The 14799-nt window shown below is 56.1% G+C and overlaps 1 protein-coding gene across 3 annotated transcripts in view; it reads left to right on the top strand.

Annotated features, from left to right (window-relative positions):
• Positions 1–13988, top strand: part of RAB11FIP5 (RAB11 family interacting protein 5) — a 39676-nt gene extending 25688 nt beyond the window's left edge. The window contains exons 4-6 of one of the 3 annotated variants that reach the window (XM_030828399.1): positions 6051–7724; positions 11221–11410; positions 11659–13988. In XM_030828399.1, coding sequence (XP_030684259.1) covers positions 6051–7724; positions 11221–11410; positions 11659–11862 — 2068 coding nt within the window. In that variant the 3' untranslated portion in view covers positions 11863–13988. Of the gene's footprint in view, positions 1–5726; positions 7725–11220; positions 11411–11658 lie in introns of all 3 variants that reach the window. The other 2 variants (XM_012501240.2, XM_030828400.1) reach the window with 2 other exon arrangements.
• Positions 13989–14799: the final 811 nt, after the last annotated feature.

Below are 14799 nucleotides of genomic sequence, written 5' to 3'. Positions count from 1 at the left end.
GTTGGTGGCAGCTGTTCTGTTTTGAATATACTGAGTCCCCCAGTTCAGGCCCTGGGCAGAGCCCCTGATGCCCACCATTTGCTTCCCCCTAATTCTGAGCCAGGGGAGGCTGCAGAATTGTATAGCAGGGTCCAGGGAGGGGCTCCAGGCACAGGTCACAGAAGCGTGTGTCCCACCTTCCCAAGGGCCTGGGGCCAGCCCTCATGGGCAGCATCTGTGGCAGCCCTGGCCAGTGTGGTGAGAGCCACTGTTTCTCTCAACAAGCCTGCCCTTCCCACTCCATGGCTGCTTGGACAGGTTTAGAGGACAAGCACAGTAGCAAAGGGGCAAAAGATAGGACAGGGGAAGGACCCTAAACCTGTTGCCCAGAGGGGAAAGGAATCTTGTAGTTCTGGCTTTTCGTTTCCCTGTGGCACTCTGAGTCTGTTGAGGGGAGCGGAGAGAGACATGCAGGCCTTTCTAGGTTTGGGCCATGGTCAGCTGACAACCCCTGTTAGACCCTCATAGACAGGGGTGTGGGGGGTGGATCAGTATCAGGGGTATGCCACCCCCTGCCTCCCTTGCTTGGTATGGCAGCTCCTGTCCCTACTGCCCCACCCCTACTCACCAGAGCTCAGGTGAGCTGCTGGCCATCTGCGGCCTAGGGGGAATATTGGGAAGAAGGGGACAGGCCTTTCCCAGATGCCAGGCTGAGCCTGGTGGCCCTGTGACAGCCAGCCAGACGTATTGGGAGGTGGTAGGGTAGAGGGAGGTGGCAGGAGATCTGGACAGGGCATTTGCTGGGAGGAGCTGAGGGCCTGGATTGAAAGGGGCACAGACCACAGGCTCAGTGTGGTTGTCTGTATGGTGTCTCTGGGCCTTTTCTGGGGCAGGGTGAATGCTGGGGCCATTTGTAGGTGAGTGCTGCCCAGGCTTTGGGCGTGGACTCCCGCAGTCTGTGAGTCTGTGGGGTTGTCACTGGCCTGGGGCACTTACAGTCTCCATCCTCTTTCCCCTGCTTCCCCATGTCTCCTAATGGCCTCTTGGAATCTGGAGGATTTGGGTCGTTGATGGCCATAAGGAAGCTGAGGTTCCTGTCCTGCTGTCACTTGAATTCCGAGCCTTGTCTTTAGCAGGATGGAGGGCACTCAGCATCCCTCCCCAGATGGGGCCCATTTGCAGGTGGCGGCTGCAGGGCCAGGCTCTGTGGCCGTGCATGCAGATGGGATGGGAGGGGCTGTGCTTTGGGTAAGATGGCCTGGTCTGGACAGATGTGACACCTGGCCTTTGAGCTCAATCAGCAGCATCCTGGCCTCGTGTGCCTTACAGGGAGGGGAAGGCTGGCCTGGAAGAAAGGACTGTTGGCGCTTCCCCAGAGGGCTTGCTTAGGGCTTCTGAGGAGAGAAGGAGAGGTGGGCTGCCTCATGGCAGGAAGCTGTGGGTTAGACCCAGAACTGGAGTGACTGAATGTAGCTGCAGGATCTCCAGCTGGGGCCTGGGGAGCCTGTCCCCAGGTCGAGAGATTGGGGGCCTCTGCCTTGGGGCCACCATTGCAGATTGCGGGATGTTCCTCACTAGGAAGAACAGCAGCGCCCTCTAGTGCTGCCATGTGGCACTGATGCCCCACAGAGAGGCCCGGGGCTGAATGTGTTGAGTGTAGTAACCAGAGAAAGGCTGCTGCCGTGGGGAAGGAAAAAATGAGGCTATGCAGGGCTGAGAAGAGGGTCCTGCTGTTCCTCTGATGTGGCCTTTGTCTGCTGGGGCCCATGGCGGTCACACTGGGCCCCTACCAGTGTGTGCTGGAGCAGGGAGTAGGTAGTTGAGACCAAGCTTATCTTGGCCACAGGACTTAGCCTCATTCCCCTGCCCTGTTATGAGCCATTCACACTGAGCTGCAGCACAGGCTATTTCATGTGTGTTTGAGGACAGGCAAGACCACACATGTTAAACCCGCTAGGGCCAAAGTGGATTGTCTTTGTGTCTATCCCAGGTCATCCTTTGTTCCCTTGATCCCCGCCCCCCACACTAACCATAGGACTGTATGCACAGAAGGGGATCAAATGTTGATTACCAAAACTTTTAAAGTTGGGAATAAGTATGGTACAACATAGAGATGAGCGCATCATGATGGTGGCCTCTGGCAATCTCTGCAGTGCCTCCCTGCACCAGGTGTGGTAGGCAACAAGGCCCCTGTGGGCCTGGAATGTGCTGTGGCAGCGGAAGGAGCCTGGCTGCATTCTTGGTGGTGTAAATGAGTAACTATAATGTACTCCCAGTGGCTTGGAGTTAGTGCAGCCTCACGTCCTGCTTGTGCCTGTTCTCCTGTCATGGTTACTGTATTCAGTGTTCTGGTTTGGAAAATAAATGATACGTTCTCCCTACTTACAGCTTACAAGGCCCCTGTCACTTCATTGTGCCCAGGTGATGGGAGAGGATGTGCCCATCTCTTGGACATGTTTCCTGCACTTTGGGCCCATCTCAGGAGGGTCAGGAGGTCGTGCTTCAGGAGTGAAGGCTGAAGGGCAATGTTGCTGGAGGTGAACGTGCCTCCAAGGCTGGCTTCGGCCTTTGGGGGATTGCCTGGTACACAGCTTGTGCAGATCCACTTGCCATCTCTGGGACCAGTGTGTGGAAATAACAAGGACACAGATCTCTTTTCAGCCTAAGGAAGAGTTGTCTGCTAGTGACACCTGGCCTTCAGCTACAGAGGTAGCCCTGTGGCGTAGTGTTTAAGAAGAGGGGCTGTCAGGGTGAACAGGTGGTTCCTGTGTTGAGTGGCAGGTTCAACCAATTGTTCAGAGTGTCCTGCAGGCAGTAAAGTTTTATTCCCTCAGGTTGAAGGGGCAGAGACATCTGGACTTCTGACTTCCTTCCCAGCATTTGATCCTAAAAGAGAAGACAGGTCAGCATATATTGCTGCCCCCACCGCTTGGGGGTGGGGAGAGTGTGCCAGGCTGGCACAGTGGGTTCTAGGATGCAGAGGTGTTTATCTGTTCTCAGAGCATGACCTGCAAAGACAAGCACATGTGGGAATATGTCCCTGACCTGGGCCAGGTGGAGTGGGAGGGAGATGTTTTGAGGTGAGAACCTTCAGAATGTGTACTCGGTGTGGAGCAAGGGAGAGGAAGGCATGAAGGAGGGATGTGTTACCGGATAGGAGGATGGACAGATGCCCTCAGAAGTACTGCTGGCTCTGTAAAGCCTGCCAGGCCTGGTGCTTGGAGTCCCTTCCTCCAGGGAGAGCCCTTTGCTGATTCCATACCAACAGGTTTGTGTGTATCTCTGGGGATCTGGCAGGGAGAGGGAGGTTGCCGAGCCTAACCTGGGGCTCCCAGTCTACTCCCCTGCCGCTCTTGTCCCTGCAGTTCTGACTGCCAGCCAGGTTGCTGAAAGACTGCAAGAGTGAGTGCAGGCCAGGTTAGGGCTGAGGGGGCAGAGTTAAGCGTGGTGCTTTTAATGTTGATGGGACTCTCTTCCTTCAGACCACTGTGGCCTATTGTCATAAAGGGGGCTGGGGAGAGAAGTAGCTCAGAGTGCTCTAGCCCTGTTCCTGGGGGCCTGGATCCTGTAGGCAGGATTGGGCTGGGTGTGGTATGGATGCTCTAATGGCAAGTGGGCTGAGGTCAGGCTCTTGACCTGGTGGTGGTGTACGTTGCTTCTCACTCCCCTTGGTCTCCACGGCAGGCATGTGTGCCTTGGCCTGGGGCTTGTCCGGAATGAAGGGAGAAAGGGCATCTGCTGGGGTTGAGGCTGTGGGCCCACAATTCTTCCTCTTTTGGTATCCGTCATGTCCATAGAAGCAGGGTAGTAGTGGGAAGCCCAGGTAGGGTGGGAACAGGTGGGAATTTTTACCTCCCTCTCCCTCCATCTTTAGGTGGAGGGGATGAGACTGAGAATTTACCCTTGGATAGGGAGTTATTGTAAGGGGAAAAATAGGGTCAGGAGACTCTCTGGAAGCTGATGCTTATGAGAAATCCATGGGTTTGGGACCTGGCTGTGAGGCTGACCTCCCTGTTCCAGGAACCATCTTTGGAAGCCACCTGTGCCTCTGTTTGGTTGGACTCCTTCCTGTGGTCCGCCCCTAGTGGCAGCTGCCAAGCTGACCTGCCTCAGCCCACCTCTGTGTAGGTCTGCCCTCTTTGGGCTCTGGGTTCCCGGGAGAATCCGGGCAAGCTCCAGACAGCTCCTGCTCTTTCCACAGGTGCCCTTCCTACCCCAAGCCACACTCCTTATGGGCTGGCTGGCCAAAGCCTGGCTTCTGCCCCTTCAGGACTCACTGCCCACATTTCCTGTACAAGAAGCTGGTTGGCTTGAAAAGTTGGATGTGTAGGGGTTTCCCCAGGATATTTCCACCTGGACAGGCAGGGGCCAAGGAACGGGGGTCCTGGAAGCTTAGAGCCAGGGCTGGGAGACCAGCCATGAGGAGGGAGACTGCTCAGAAGGCAGAGGGTGAGGCCACCGAGGTCTGCCTCTGACAGTAGCTCAGTGGCAAGGCAGCCATTTTTTCTGGCCTTCTGTCTGTGTCCTAGGTAAGTGAGAAGCTCTAGTTTGAGAGCACGCCCCTGCCCGCATCTCTGGAGTCGGCCTCACTCTGGATAAGCACCAGTGCAGGGGGCGTTCCTCCCAGAAAGGACCCTGCCCTGGACAGATGAAGGCCAGCACCTGTTCTCCAGTGTCCTAAGAGCACCTGCCCTGTCCCCATCCCCAGAGTCCCTGAGAAGCCCCTGGTGACATCCAGAGTTGCTGCTGCTGTCACACTGCCAGCCTTGGGAGACAAAGGCTGGCACCTGTTGGTCGACGTTCTCTACAGATGGCTTATCTTCCTTAGCCAGTTAGGCTGCCCCTCAAAGAAACAAGACACCTTATCACACCCAATGACAGCCCGTCATTACTTATGCTTCTGCAAGGGATCAATAGAACCCAGGCTGTTTCAAGTGTCAGAATTCCAGGTGCCCTGCTAGGTCCTATAAGTTCTGGCTTTGTCCAGCCAGATACCTAGGCCTGGCCTTTCTCTGGTCTCTTTATCCCCCCATGCCAGCTGGTGTTTTCTTTGCTTTTAGTCCTAAAAGGGGCCAGGCTTGGTGGCTCATGTTTGTAATCCCAGCACTTTGGGAGGCCAGGTGGGCAGATCACGAGGCCAGGAGTTCGAGACCAGCCTGGCCAACATGGTGAAACCTTATCTCTCCTAAAAATACAAAAATTATTCAGGCATGGTGGCACATGCTGAGGCACAAGAATGGCTTGAGCCCGGGAGGCAGAAGTTGCAGTGAGCCAAGATCACGCCACTGCACTCCAGCCTTGGCGAGAGAGACTGTATCTAAAAAAAAAAAAAAAAAAAAAAAAAAAGGATGTAAGGCACTTTCAGATTAGTTTTCCCAGACATAAATTCCTTGTTGAGTAGAACCTTAGAAGCTTCAGCATGGGATAGAGGAAAGAACACTTGGTTAGGTTTGGATTGGATCCTGCCTATCAGATGAGAGGATTTCTCTCTGGGGTTGGAGTGAGGATTAAAATAGCTTTGCCTGGCATCTTTCTCCTCGGGAGGCACTTGATAATGTTACGTGTTGGGGTCTTCCCTCTGTACCCTGGCCCAAGTAGGTAAATCCAGCCTATGTGTGTGTTGTGGCCCCTGGTCCTGAAGCAGGGGGTGGGGCGGTGTGTTGTGGCCCCTGGTCCCGAAGCAGACTCGGGGGCCTTTCCAGTCTTGGCATTAACCAGGAGGCTCACGGTTTTGTCTCCCTCCACAGCCTGGACGTGTCTCCTCAGGTAGAATCTGACCCAGCTGCTCTTCCTCACCACCTCCCCTGCTCCCCCTGGGCTCCGGCCCCTCCCACTCCTGCTCCCACTGCTGCTCCCATGCTAAGCACTAACCTTTTTGCAGCCGCCTCCCCCGCTGCTGCCACTGCTGCCGCCGCCACCGCCACCACCACCGCCGCCCCTGAAGCCACCCCACCTGGATTATTGGGTCTTAGCAACCCGTTCCTCACCTCTTTGCAGAGCAACCCCTTCTTCGAGGAGCTCATAGCCGACATAGCACTAAACTCTCCTTCACCTGCTCCCTCTCTCCCCAGTGCCTCGAGGGCCAGCCCCACCCCCCTGGCCTCCCCTGGGAAAGCCCTGCCTGAGTGGGACAACACCTTCAACGTCTTTGCTGCCAGCAGGCTGCGTCCAGAGGCCAGGAGCGAGATCCTGGCTCCTGCAGGAGTGGGGCTGGAGGCGGCAGGGCTGCAAGACCCAGGCCCCAGGGCCATGACTGCGAAGGCAGCTGAGCCCCAGGGAGAGCCTGGGGGAGGAGGAGGAGGAAGAGGTGGGAGCAGCGTGTGGCTGGAGCCCAGGGTTCCTCTGGACTTGGGACCGGACCACCAGAGCGCGAGTGCGGCTGACCCAGGGCTCCTTGAGTCGGTAGGGGCCGGCCTGCCCTCCTCATCAGCCCAGCTGCAGCTGAGAGCCTCAGCCTCAGAACCAGACAGGGAACTGCCAGCCCCGGAAGGGGAAGCAGGGCAGAGTCCGGCAGACAGTGGGACATCTCTATTTAGCTCCCCAGAAGTGATCAGTGTGTGGGAGAGGCTGCCGGGCCCAGAGAGCGCTGCTGAGGGCCAGGACGATGAGTCCTCCCGAGGTGAAAACCAGCTTTGCCCTGACGTCGAGACAGCTGACGATGCCTGGCCTTGGGATGTGGTCACCATTTCTCCTGCAGCTGAGACGGCCTCACTAGTCTTGCGGGGAGAGTCTGATAAGCCTCCTCCCCAGTTGCAGCCTGAATCGCCAGAAACTGTGAGCCCCAAGGGGAGCGAGGGGCTTCCCCCACCGGAGCCCGAGCCTAAACCCGAGTGGGTGTCTGACAAGGGGCTGCAGCCCAGCACCCCACCTCCCAAGCCACCGCGCCTCTTCACACCCTCAAGATCCCAGGAGGAGGAGGAGAAGGCCGCAGTGGGGCTGAGTAACAGGGAGCCAGAGACAGAGGGTGAAGACGCCTTCCCAAGTGCACTGGTTGTCGGTCCCCCGGAGACCAAGGAGGAGGGAGAGAAGCGTGAGTCAGAGGAGTCTGACAGCTGCTCCTCTGCAACCCTGCTGGGCCAGCCTGGCCTGGAAGAGCTAGTGGAGGACGGCAGCCCCCCTGTGTCTGGGCCCTGCCTGTCTGCACCCACCAGCTGCCCTGAGGGTCCTGCCCCCACACCCTGTCACTCAAAGAGCTTGGCTCTTCAGAGTCAGCACATCTCGGGGGCTCCAGAGATTGGAGAAGGCCCTGAGGCTCCTGAGGCCCAGGGCCAGGATCCAGTAGGAGAGGGGCTTGGGTCCCTGTCAGTCACCTCCCAGCAGGCTGATGTGTGGGTCTCCAAGGAAGATGCCTTGAACCCCTTCTTGTTTCAGGGAAGCCGAGATCCTCCCAGCCTCTCATCTGCATCCCCGCCAGGGTCGAGGGAATCTTCTATTCATTCTGGTCCAGAAGAGCTGCCCACTCCCCCAGAGCCTGACTTTCCACCGCCCCCTCTCCCGCCTTGGGCCAGCCACCACTGTGGGGGGCCCAGCCCTCCATGCTCTCCCCTGTCTGAAGCCTGGCCCCTGACCACCTCCTCCACACCACCAGGGGAGCCAGCCTTACTCCCTGGCCCCCTTGAGCCCTCCCCACCTGGGGGCTCCCCTGCCCTACTTAGGGAGGACCTCGCTGCAGCCACCCCAGCCTCCCCGCTTGTGCTTCTGCCCTTGGAGACACGACCAGCTGAGGAGCCACAGCCCAGTGCCAGGTGAGCATCCACCCCCAGAACACTGTCCAGGAGGAAGGGGGTGGACAGGGGGCAGAACAGCCCAAGGGACTGAGGGGTTCACACTCCAGCCTCATCCTTTGTGGGGCAGGTGAGGGTCTCTTTTACCCCAGAGGCAAGACGGTACAGGCTTTGAAGACAGGAGCTTTCTGTGGTACCACCTCTGAAGCTGCCTTCTTGGGACTTGGGATAATCAAGGCAGCCCCCTACAAGCCAGGGGTTTGGAGAACAGCACTGATGAGGTGCAGGGCATAAGGAATGAAGTGGGGAGAGCCGATGTGGGCTGGCAGGGAAGGAGCGCTGTGCTGTAGGCCCTTCCGGAGCATGTGCACTCGGCCGCAGGGGAGCTGTGGGCGGGGGGCGGTGGAACTTGTCAAGCAGGGGGCAGTTCTTGGGGCAGACCGTGGCAGAGCAGGCTGGCAGTGGAGCCTTGAGCAGTTTCCTGTTCTGCTAGAGTGAGGGTGCAGGCTGGGGAAGGCAGAGAGCCAGAGGAGGGACCAGCACTTAGGTCAGAGAGAAAGCTGCAGACACCTTCAGAAGAAAAAGGAAAACTCAAACACTTCCCACATAGTAACTCTCAGAAGAAACGTTCCCCACCCGCAGCAGTTGCTTTGTTGGTTTGTGTTTGGTGCCTTTCAAGGGGTGGTTCTGATGCACTTAGGACTGCTGAGTGGACAGCAGATGCCTGTGTGACTGTGCTCACTGTGACATTGGGAGGTTTGGAAGAATTGTGAAGCTGTGACCTCACCAGGTGGCTGGTCAGGGGTGATGTGGGCAGAGGCCTGGAGACTCAGGGCACTGGGAGGTGATGGGGTGTGACTTAGAAGGCAGCAAGTCCCTCTGGGACGATAGTGCTGTAGGAGGACCGAGTGAAGGAGGGGAGAGCAGGGCAGGGCGTGGGGCTCTGGGGAGCAGGACAGGCTCCAGCACTGGGCTCCCGACCAGGCATTCATGTTTGGTCATCCACATTCACTGAGCACCTACTATGTGTCAGATGCTGAACAGATGAAAGGCACTGTCTCCACTCTATTCCCAAGGAATGTCTAGTCCACTGGGGAAGATAAAGTGGACCCAAGAAGGGAAGAAACCCCAAGGGGCCAGAACTACATATGGGAAGTGGGTAGGAGGGAGTCCAGGCTGCCCCCAGCGTCCCTCCCTGGTGGTGGTGGTGACTCTGCTCCCTTGAGGTGAGGGACAGGACGTGGGGGAGCTGGTGGTTGCAGTGTCCTCGGCTGGCCCTGCTGTCTGCCAGCATGACCTCTAATCATACTTGCCACTTATAAGTTTTATTCTTCCCACATTGGCTTCATGTCTGTACTGGGCTTGTTCCTTCTGTTATGAAGTGGATGGGCCAAATAGAGCTGTCTCATTCCTCAAAGGAAGAAATGGAGCCCATGAGAGCCGCAGGGTTTAGGATCCCGGATCCCTCTGATGTAAGGGAGCAAACAAGCCAAGGCCTCCTGGCCCCTCATTCAAGGCACTTTTATACTACACTGGTCATCCTCCCCTTCCCTGGCACAGCCCGTAGGTGGCATTAGAGCTGCTTTTATACCCCATCCTTAGCGCAGGCTCCTAGGTGGCAGGAAAGGACTGAGATGCATTCTTTCTCCTTACTGTCTGCCCAGAGCCTGGGTGCTCTGCCACTCTTCCCGATTTGTGAGGATGAATGCATAGATCTAGCCTGAGAGTCTCTGGGTCTGGGTGACCCTTCCTTCAGTGGAGCTCAGGGCCTTGGACTAAGCCATTTTGCTTTCTACTCCTGAGTGGTCTAAATCCTCTGTGAAGTAAGCATAGATTTGTAAGAGGTCCCCCTGGGCAGGATAGTTAATGTGGGAGCCTGATGCAGTTTATGTTATAGTTTATGTAACTGTCACAGGGTGCTGGAGGATTCCAGAGAAGGGTCATCTTAGCCTGGAAGAATCAGGAAGGCTTCCTGGAGGAGGTGGCCTTGCACAACTGTGAAACATGAGTAGGAATTAGTGAGCCAATGGGAGGAAGGGGCAGTGTTCCAGACAGAAGAATAGCTTTTGTAAGAGCTTGGTAAGAATGTGGCTTTGGGAGTAGTGGACCATGAAGAAAGGGCAGGGACCAGATTGTGTTAGAGATTGTATTTTCTTACCTTGATAGAAGCCATTAAAGGATTCTCAAGCTTTGAAAATGCTGAGATCATTATCCTGCAGCAGCATGATTGGAGATGGGCAAGACTGAGATGGAGGAGCTGATTTAGTGGCTGTGACTAGAAGGAAGTTTTAAGCATTGGTTTGGAGAGGAGCGGGGTGGCTTGAGAAGGTAGGAAGGTGGCAGTACTTGATTGTTAAGGCCGAGGCTGAAGAGGATGAGCCAGAGTACCTCCCAGGCTTCTGACTTTCTGACCTGAGCCGGCGGGGACAGAGGTGCTCCTCGCTGCTAGGGCAGCACAGAGGAGGTGTGGCGGGGAGTGGGATGCACCTGAGGGGGAACCCAGGGAGCAAGCCAGCCTGCACCTGACTCTGCAGGTCTAGAGTCCAGGCGGTGAGGTCTGGGTTAGAGATGGAGATTAGGAGGGTGGTAGGATGCAGGGAGGAGGAGGAGAGGAGAGAACCCAAGGGCAGACTAGCAGTTGTTAAGACTGAGAAGGGGCTGTGGGGTCAGAAGATGAAATGGAGGTCTTGAAGGGAAAGGGAGGCAAGCAGCCCAAAGGAAGGAGTACTTCAAGTGTCGGCTCCACAGAGGTCAGTGAGGTGAGAACCAGCAGGGCTTGGTGACCTCAACAAGTCCACTTGTGGTGGGCCGGTAGAGACCGACGTCCTGTTCTAATGGGTTAAGGAGTCAATGAAAGGTAAGAAATTATACAAATGTAGTCTCCATGCTGCTGCGGAGAGGCTTGGGTGAGAAGAAAGGGGAAGGTGACTAGGAATGATAGCTGGAGCAAATACAAGGTCAAGGGAGGGTTTTGCAGGGCTGTGTAAATGCTGATGGGAAGCAACCCCTAGAGAGGGCTGGGTGACCAAGTGTCCCAGTTTGCCCAGGTTTTAGCACTCAAACTCTCATGTCCTGGGAATCCTCACAGTCCTGGGAAAACTGGGAACTTGGGAGGGCACACACTCCCAAGGTCAGCACACTAGAGAAAGGTTACAGTATAGAAGAGAAAGGAGGGAAGATGGCTGGAGGAGAGTGTCCCTGACAGAGGCTGGGTGCAGGTGCACAGGAGTCTGTAGCATGGCCTTTGCTGTCCCTGTGAAAGGGTCAGGTCACTGGGTGAATGAGGGAGTGAAATGGGGAGGGAGCAGGTGGTGGGGCGGGGACTGAGGCCAGCCCAGGGGGTTGCTGAGGAGTGCTGGACACCGCTGCCCTGAGACCTTGACTCTGTAGGGGCAGCTACCACCCAGTGCTGGGCTTTCTGTCCAGCAGACCTGGAGGCTCCACAGGGAAGGCAGCCCCACCTTTGACCCATGCCACCCTTCTCTCTGTGTAACCCATCTCTTGTATGTCTTTGCAGTCCCCACCCCGTGAAGCCCCTCAGTGCTGCCCCTGTGGAGGGCAGCCCCGACAGGAAGCAGTCCCGCTCCAGTCTGAGCATAGCCCTGAGCAGTGGGCTGGAGAAGCTCAAAACAGTCACATCTGGGAGCATTCAGCCTGTGACCCAGGCCCCCCAGGCTGGCCAGATGGTGGACACCAAAAGGCTGAAGGTAAGGCCCAGCAGGGTGTGGGGGGCATCTGACAGAATGTGTTGTGGAGTCTCAGGGCTTGGTCCTGGTGATGGTGGGGCAGGCAGCAGACCAGGTCCCCCACATCAGAGTCCTGAAGCCAGTTAGGCTCTGGCTTTGGAGACAGGCAGCCTGGGGCCCTGTGGTGGTGAAACTTAGGTGTTGGTGGGCAGGCGGGCAGGCAGGCAGGCCTAGGGTTGCCCTGCTCACTGTCTTCGGTCCGGCCTCAGGACTCAGCTGTGCTGGACCAGTCGGCCAAGTACTACCACCTGACCCACGATGAGCTCATCAGCCTGCTCCTGCAGCGGGAGCGGGAGCTGAGCCAGCGGGATGAGCATGTGCAGGAGCTGGAGAGCTACATCGACCGGCTGCTGGTGCGGATCATGGAGACCTCACCCACGCTGCTGCAGATTCCCCCAGGCCCCCCCAAATAGCCTTCCTCACCCCACCCCCAGGAGGGTTGGCATGGACCTGCTACTGCCGGCCCTCCCTCCTGCTGAACTCTCTCATCTGCAGTGGGACATCGTCTGTCTTGCCTTGTCACTCCCTGCTCCTCTCCCTCCTGCCTCAACTGGGGCTGCTGAAAGGGGGGCCCTCTGGATTCCCTTTGGAGGCATCAGGTTCTGTGCACAACTGGTGTGTCTTTGGGAGCCCTGGGTCTTTCCCACCTGCCTGTTTTCATACCCTTCAGCTCTGGGGGCCCCAGGGAATTGGAACTCTTCCCCCAAGACAGAGCAGGGGTAAACTGTAGCTTGATGCAGTAATCTGGGACAGGACTGGTTGCTAGCACATACTTTATTACCCCCCAAGGATGGTCAGCCATTTCTTCCCACAGCCAAAGCGCCATCCCCTTCATTTCCCTCCAGTCCCTGGAGGGGCTTCTAGTATTACTGGGACAACGACCACACTGCCTGTCTGTGAGTTATGGGCAACCAGCCTCTTCAGCCTCACACCCATTCCCCTGAGAGCAAGAAGCCTGTGTGGTCTGGGCCAGTCTCTGCCGTATCCTGAGTCTGCTTCATTCTGGAGCCGTTTGTGGGGCAAGTGCCGTGTGGACAGAGGTGGATGATGTGTGCGCTTCAGGCTGCTCCCTGCCCTCTCTGACCTTTCCATGAGGGTCACATGGGAATGTGTGGGGCGCAGGGGCAGGTGCAGGGAGAGCACCTTTTTGCTTTTTGAGCTCTTGACCACCTCCAGTGTGTAGGCCCCTCCAGGCTGGGGCTTGGGACTGCTTATGTTTTGGGGATCAAGCCTCCATGTCTATTCTTGTTGCCTGTCCAGATGCCAAAACTCTGTGTTGCTGCAGGGTTTGAACTTTTGGAAACCAATTAAAATGTGCCTTTTGTGGGCGGGGTCAAGAGCCCCTGGATGTTGACCTCTCCCGCTGTGTGGCGTCCCCCTCCCACCTGTTGAGTACGTAGGGATGGCTCTCTCAGGGCCCTGGGAATGGGAATGGGCAGCCCTGCTGTGGGCTCTTCCCCTCCCCTAGAGTTAATCTCTTGGTCTGGCCAAGTTGCTGCTCCCTCAACCTTCCTGCTCTCTTCCCCTCCCTCAACCCCAATAGGAGGATCCCAGGATAAACACTGCTGGGCAGGCGGACAGGCAGGCCTGGGGCTGCCCTGCTCATTCTCATTCTGTCTGGCCTCAGGATTTAGCCATACTAGACCAGTCAGCTTGCCTGGCAGTGGGAGGTCCCACTATGCCTTTGGGAGACACCTATACTTAGGAAAAAGCCTTTGTTGTCGTCCCATCCATCCACTAAGCTGCTATCTCAGCCTGTCCCTTCTGCCCCAGGGGCTTGCCTGGCTTGGCTGCAGTACACTTTGAAATGAAGTGTCTGTCCTTTGGCCCAGCCCCTGGTTTGCTTGGTAGGCTTCCCCAAGGCATCTGCAGGGAACTTTGGCAGCTTGGGGCACCCTGAATTAGCAAAAATGGGCGGTGATGAGGTGCTGAAGAAGGATACTTATGGCTTAGTGAGGAGGCAAGAGCTCCTCTGGGACCACCACTTCAGGAGAGGGCCTGTGGGCTTGCTTTTGGAAGGCCTCAGGCAGACACGTGCCCTCTGGGTAATGTCTGTCTGCCGCCAGGATGGAGCAGAGGAGCGCCACACATGGAGGAAAGCCCCTATAACGTTACCTACCTTAAACTCCACTCATCAAAGCTGAGAAAAGTATCCACTGGTCCCCAGGGTTTCAGTCATGCTTTTGGGGGTCATTGGGTATTAGAGAAGTAAGTACCTTTTCTGAGAGAGGGGGAGTCACCCCCCCTACTGGGGATTCCTCTGGGCTTTATTCAGTCCCAGCCCTGGCCCTGACCTTTGTGGGCCTCCCTAATGCCCAGGGCATGGATGGCTTCAGAGGAGTTTTTGAATCGAAGCCCAGGGTCCTTGTTGATGTTTCTTCTCCTAGCCACACTTGGAGGAGAGCTGCAGGTGGGTTGGGCAGGGAGCAGGCATGGTTCTGCTTTGCTGTTTGTCTTCCTAGTTGTAAGGCTCTTTATAAAGAGCTTGTTCTTCATGTTTTAAGCACTTTATGAAGAATAAAAAATTCATTGTACTGCAGGTGGCTCTGTTGTGTTCCTATTTTGGAATGAACAGTTACAGGAGGCTGCTGTGGGAGAAAGCACCTTAAATCAAGGTGATGGGATTCTTGGATGACACTGTCCTTGCCCTGACATCAGGGGGCAGCAGCACAGTGTTACCCAGCAGCCTGAACTTAGTCTTTTCTGACTCCCAGGATACCCACATTTATTGCGCACCTAAGATGGGCCCATTTATTGATAATACAGAGGGTAAGAAATGGATTCCTATTCTCAAGTTGCATGGTATAGCAGGGGAAGATAAGTTACAAATCCAAGATACAAATAGTTCTTCATGGCTAGATAGAATCTCTAAGGTAAGATACAAATCCAAGATACAAATTGTTCATGGCTAGCTAGAATCTCCCCCCAGCTTTATGAAAAGTGTTTCTTGTGGTTCAACTATTAGAGGATGAAAAACTTTGACTGCTACAGCTCATGTAGTGTCCAGAAACACTGGCAGACATGAGCCAACCCTGCACTCCACCATGAGACTGAGACCCAAAGTGGGGTTCCCTAGAAGACCAAATATTTCTACTGTCATCTTGGGCAAAACAGGCAGCTCCCGAAGTCTGGCTCACTGACCAGGTAATCCAGCTTGGAATCTTAAGCTAATCCATTCTACAACTGTGTGTGTTTATTATCCATGCTGATGCTTACTCCACAATCTGTAATGCTCCCCCTTACCTAACACCCTCCCCACCCACCCTAGTCCCAAGTTCTCCTCCTGCCCAGGAATTAGGCCCAGGAGGGATCTTCCTTGGTTGGCCAGACAAGGTGAAGGCTGCCAGGGC

This window comes from Nomascus leucogenys, chromosome 14, assembly GCF_006542625.1.
Source record: "Nomascus leucogenys isolate Asia chromosome 14, Asia_NLE_v1, whole genome shotgun sequence".
NCBI lineage: Eukaryota > Metazoa > Chordata > Mammalia > Primates > Hylobatidae > Nomascus > Nomascus leucogenys.
This window is presented reverse-complemented; position numbering and strand designations above follow the sequence as displayed.